Source organism: Austrofundulus limnaeus, unplaced genomic scaffold, assembly GCF_001266775.1.
Source record: "Austrofundulus limnaeus strain Quisiro unplaced genomic scaffold, Austrofundulus_limnaeus-1.0 Scaffold424, whole genome shotgun sequence".
NCBI classification, from domain to species: Eukaryota; Metazoa; Chordata; class Actinopteri; order Cyprinodontiformes; family Rivulidae; genus Austrofundulus; species Austrofundulus limnaeus.
The window spans coordinates 23,449-29,079 of record NW_013952826.1 but is presented as its reverse complement, the minus strand read 5'-3'; the positions used below and the strand labels follow the sequence as shown (position 1 = coordinate 29,079).

The 5,631-nt window shown below is 42.7% G+C and overlaps 1 protein-coding gene across 1 annotated transcript in view; it reads left to right on the top strand.

Moving 5' to 3' along the window:
• macf1a (microtubule actin crosslinking factor 1a) overlaps window positions 1-5,631 on the top strand; it is a gene marked incomplete at its 5' end in the record, with an annotated part of 93,266 nt that overhangs the window by 75,867 nt on the left and 11,768 nt on the right. Inside the window, 8 exon segments of the mRNA XM_014024456.1 lie at window positions 111-383; window positions 449-637; window positions 711-1,046; window positions 1,129-1,291; window positions 2,213-2,367; window positions 2,504-2,578; window positions 3,747-3,764; window positions 4,267-4,384. Of these exon segments, the coding sequence (XP_013879910.1) occupies window positions 111-383; window positions 449-637; window positions 711-1,046; window positions 1,129-1,291; window positions 2,213-2,367; window positions 2,504-2,578; window positions 3,747-3,764; window positions 4,267-4,384 (1,327 nt within the window).

Sequence of the window (5,631 nt, the reverse complement as noted above, 5' to 3'; positions counted from 1 at the left end):
CAAAAATTCTACTTAAGTACAGTAACAAAGTATTTGTACTTAGTTACTTTACAACTCTGGTGTCAAAGTTGATAAAAACAGAAAGTTGACTCGTTCGTCTCCTCCATCAGGCCGAGGAGTTCCGTACGGCAGTGCAGGTGCTCCTGGARTGGCTCTCGGAGGCGGAGCAGTCTCTCCGTTTCCGTGGCGTCCTCCCCGAGGAGGCGGAGACTCTGCAGGCGCTGCTGCACACGCACCGAGGCTTCATGGGCACCGTGGAGGAGAAGAGGGGAGACGTGAACAAGGCCGCTGGCATGGGGGAGGGCATCCTGACKGTGTGCCACCCGGACTCCATCACCACCATCAAACACTGGATCACCATCATCAGGGCGCGCTTCGAGGAGGTGAGGAGGGGGCGTGGCCTCGGCCGGTCCGCTCCCAGCGCTCTCTCTAACTCTTTGTSCTACAGGTGCTGACGTGGGCCAAGCAGCATGAGCAGCGGCTGGAGACGGCTCTGACGGAGGTGCTGAACAACGCCAACCTGCTGGAGGAGCTGCTGTCCTGGCTGCAGTGGGCCGAGACCACCTTGGTCCAGAGAGACACGGAGCCGCTACCTCAGGACATCTCACAGCTGAAAACCCTCATCACCGAGCACCAGGTGGGCTCTGCATGCCCCCGGCCCCCAGGACTGTAAGTCTGGTTTATTTACAGCGGGTGTTGGTTCCCTGCAGGTGTTCATGGAGGAGATGACCAGGAAGCAGCCGGACGTGGACAAAGTGACTAAAACCTACAAGAGGAAACCAGCTGAAGCTCCCAGCAGCCTGGCCGACAGRAGAGGAGCACGTATGTCTCTGCTCAGTAAACTAACTGTAGCTTTCAGCTCGTGTCCTCATGTCTGCTCTGAACCACCTGCAGGCAAACAGCAGCAGYAGCAAACGCAGGCAGCCATGCAGGTTTCTGGAGGAAACCCTCGGCTCGTCCAGCTCTGCGCCCGCTGGCAGCAGGTGTGGCTGCTGGCCCTCGACCGCCAGCGGAAACTCAACGACGCTCTGGACCGGCAGGAGGAGGTGACGCTCAGAGCTCCACCTGCTGATGAACCTCTTTATTAACCTGATCTGATCTGGAGTTAAATATTTAATCCGTCCGCAGCTGAAAGAGTTCGCCAACTTCGACTTTGACGTGTGGAGGAAGAAGTACATGCGTTGGATGAACCACAAGAAGTCCCGAGTCATGGACTTCTTCAGACGCATCGACAAGGACCAGGACGGAAAGATCACTCGGCAGGAGTTCATTGACGGCATCCTGGCTTCAAGTATGACTTCTATATCAGCYGAAATACAGAGAGATGACCACCGAAGTTGGTACAGCCGTAATAAAGTCAAGTTGATCAGAACAACAGACAAAACAACAGCTAAACCCAGCAAAAAAAAAAGACAAAAACTAGCAAAACAATTTCTAAAACCAAAAAAACAGAATAAGATAGGTTAAAACTAGCAAAATAATAGCTGAAACAGCAAAAAATTGGTTAAAACTAGCAAAACAATGGCTAAAACAGCTAAATTTAGGTGAAAATCAGCAATACAATGACTATAACTAGCGAAACAATGACTAAAACTAGCAAAACACAGGCTAAAGACAGCATAAGATAGGTTAAAACTAGCAAAACAATAGCTAAAACCAGCAAAACACTGGCTAAAACTAGCAAAACACTGGCTAAAACCAGCAAAACAATGGCTAAAACCAGCAAAACAATGGCTAAAACTAGCAAAACACTGGCTAAAACTAGCAAAACACCGGCTAAAGACAGCACAAGATAGGTTAAAACTAGCAAAACAATAGCTAAAACCAGCAAACCACTAGCTAAAACTAGCAAAACAATGGCTAAAACCAGCAAAAGATAGGCTAAAACCAGCAAAAGCTAGGCCAAAACTTGCAAAACACTGGCTAAAACTAGAAAAACAATGGCTAAAACCAGCAAAACACTGGCTAAAACCAGCAAAACAATGGCTAAAACCAGCAAAAGATAGGTTAAAACTAGCAAAACATATGCTAAAACCAGCATAACAATGGCTAAAAACAGCAAAAGATAGGCTAAAACCAGCAAAAGATAGGCTAAAAACAGCAAAAYAMYAGCTAAAAACAGCAAAAGAAATGGTAAAATTAGCAAAACAATTGCTAAAACTAGCAATTAAACAAATGCTAACGAGCTTGTCGTCCGCTCCTCTCCGAGCAGAGTTTCCCACCAGCAGGCTGGAGATGTCGGCGGTGGCGGACATCTTTGACCGAGACGGCGACGGTTACATCGATTACTATGAGTTCGTGGCGGCGCTTCACCCCAACAAGGACGCCTACAGGCCGACCACCGACGCCGACAAGATCGAGGACGAGGTGAGGGGGCGGGTCCAGAGAAAGAAACAAACAAAGGGGGCGGGTCCAGAGAAACAAACAAACAAAGGGGGCGGGTCCAGAGAAACAAACAAACAAAGAAAGAAAGATGGAGCTGATTGTTGTTTGTTGTCTTCAGGTCACTCGGCAGGTGGCTCAGTGTAAATGTGCCAAGAGGTTCCAGGTGGAGCAGATCGGAGAAAACAAATACAGGGTGAGTTTAGCAAAACATAAATATTATTAACTTTGATAAAAATCTGAGTCAAACTGGATTCTAGACGTGCAGCTTAAATAAAAAATAATTAAGATTTTAAAGCAAATATTGAGTTATTGTAATGAAAATGTGCTAATTTTTTACAGTAATTGTTTTTATGKCTCTGTTCAGCCACAAACTGTATTTAAAATAAAATTTTAATCTCAGTCCGTGTCTTTTTTAGGAAAACTTCGTGTTTTTTTCTTTAAACTTTGTTGTAGATAAAACGAGTGAATCCGTTTTGAATCCATTTTGACTCAGTTTGAAATAATAATAAAAATAATAATTATAATAATAATAATAATAACTGTTAATGAATCCTAACAGGCTGCACTTCAGGCTTTTAATCCATTTTGACTCAGTTTGAAATAATAATAAAAATAATAATAATAATAATAATAATAATAACTGTTAATGAATCCTAACAGGCTGCACTTCAGGCTTTTAATAACTCAACTTTGTTTTGTTCTTCATGTTTGTTTGTTTATTTAATCTCACATTAATATGTTTATAACATCRGCTTTATTTTATTCATCTTTCTGCTGCAGGTGTAGCTTTAATTAGTAAATTGTTTTTGAGTTTTCCGGTGGTATTACAGCTCATATTWATTTTTATTTTAATGTTTTTATCCTTGATTCAGTTTTTAATTTGAGAAAATACAGAACAGTTCTCAGTTTGTGAGTCAGATTAGATCTTTTCTTTTAAAAGTCTCATTTTTGAGGCCTAACTTTAGTTTTTCTGCAGTTACAGATCAGCTGGTTTGTTTTTGTTTCAGGATTTTTATAAAACCAACAGAYTGCTGCTGTTTTCTTCTGGTTTGTGCTTCTAACAAAGCTAAAAGTTACAGAAGAGCTTTAACTCTTCGTCTGCTGGATTAACAGTTTCTGCAGCGTTTACAGGGTCACTGCTTCACTGCATCACCCTCCTCCTCTTCCTCCTCCTGCTGATGTCACAGGTCACTGGAGACACTTCCTGTTTGCTGCCTGTGTCCATCCTCTAACACACACGCACACACACACACACACACACACACACACACAGGAAGATGTTGTGATGATTTGTGTTTCATTTCTCGTTCTGTTTCTTTCTCCTTGTGTCCGTCCGCTCCGTCTCTGCTGGATTTTTGTAGTTCTTCCTCGGAAACCAGGTAAAGTGACTGTGGGTGGACTGTGGGTGGACTGTGGGTGCACTGTGGGTGGACTGTGGGTGGACTGTGGGTGGACCGTGGACGGACGCGTGGAGGCCGCTCCCTCGCTCCCCCCACAGAGGGCGCTGCTGTGCTCACAAACACCACCCGCCTGAATTAAAGGAAACTTCGAGCGGCAGCGGCGCTCCTCTGTGGAAGCGAGTGAGCGGGTTCCACCGCCCTCTTGTGCTCATGTTTTGATTTGTTTGTGTCGGTGACAAATGATCAGGTGTGGGTTAGTGGTGAGGAGATGAGTCCAGGAGACTCCTCTGTGCTGGTTTGGCTGTGGGATGTGCTTCGCTGGGTGATTTAAACACTGTTTTAAAAGAGGAGACCTTCGGTGTAGAAGATGAAGTAGCTTTGGGGAGTCGGCATGATTTGTTTTGTTTTTTTTTTCTGCATGACTCAGATTCAGATTTGGGTTTTCTGAGTTCTGATCGTGACTCGTCTGAAATGTTTTCAGTTTGGCGACTCTCAGCAGCTGCGTCTGGTCAGGATCCTGCGCAGCACGGTGATGGTGAGGGTTGGAGGAGGGTGGATGGCTCTGGACGAGTTCCTGGTTAAGAACGACCCCTGCAGAGGTGAGTGCCGCCCGCGGGCCGGGCTCAGAACACACACAGGTGTTTGTTACAATGTTCTGATGAACATTTGGGCTCGTTTGGGCTTGAAGTTTATAAAAACCAGAACAAAATGAAAGCCAGTCCTCCTGCAGTGTTTCCAGATCTTCCTCCTCAGGGTGAGGGCTACAGACACAGATATATAAAGGCTAGATAAGTCGTCCCCGCTGTTGGCCAGTGGAGACACATGTCCTCAGACGGCGGCCATCTTGGCACAGGCAGCTCGCCCACTCTGAACATGAACGTGTGTGGTGTGTTTACTGTTTAAATAACCAGAACTTGATCCATTTTGATCCAATTTTCAAACAGATTTTTTTGTTATAAAGATGAGACATGTTATAAAACTGCATACTTATAATGGACATTCATAAAATAATTACGTTATTTTGATAGGCAAAGTAATATCAATATATACACAAAATACGTTTAGATTACTTTTACATGTATTGAAAAATAGAAATACAAATCAAAATTATACACAAGTCTATAAAAATAGTACAAAATAGTACTAGCAGTGGTAATTAATATGAAAGAACCCTGTTTTATATTTTTATGTTTTACACTAGACATGCAAATATTAGCCTTTAAAATTCTTTTACATTATAAAATAGTGCCTTATAGTGAGCAAGTCAATTTTCTACCCATTTTAAAACGGTTCTGTTTGGGGTAAATGTGAGAGATGTTATAATACTTAAACTGGACGTCCACATGGAACTAACACTGCAGATACTGTAGGTGTAGCAACTGCAATATACACGATAAGATTATATTAACATGTATTTAGAAATGGATGTTTATATACTGAAAAATTAACTGACATATATTTGAATGCTGATAAATAATATAGTAATAATATTTCATAATTAATAGTAGGGTAATATGAATTAATTTATGCCCAGTTTTTTTCCCACACATGCAAATATTATGATGTGCCTCTATAACTAATATTAGTTCTAACTAATACTAATATTTTTAAAAAAAGAAAAACTGCTGTCTGATTACTCCAAATCATAGCCACATTTATAACACTTATAATAAACTAAGCCGTTTGTAAATCCTTCAAGATTTCAGTGAATTATGCACATTTTTGTCAGTGTAAATCACTCACTCGATGCATTCACCACAGCTACAGCTAGTGTTGCTGACTGTCCTAAGATGGCTGCCGTGTGAGGACGCCAGAGACTCTGCTATGACTGATCTAGCATATATAT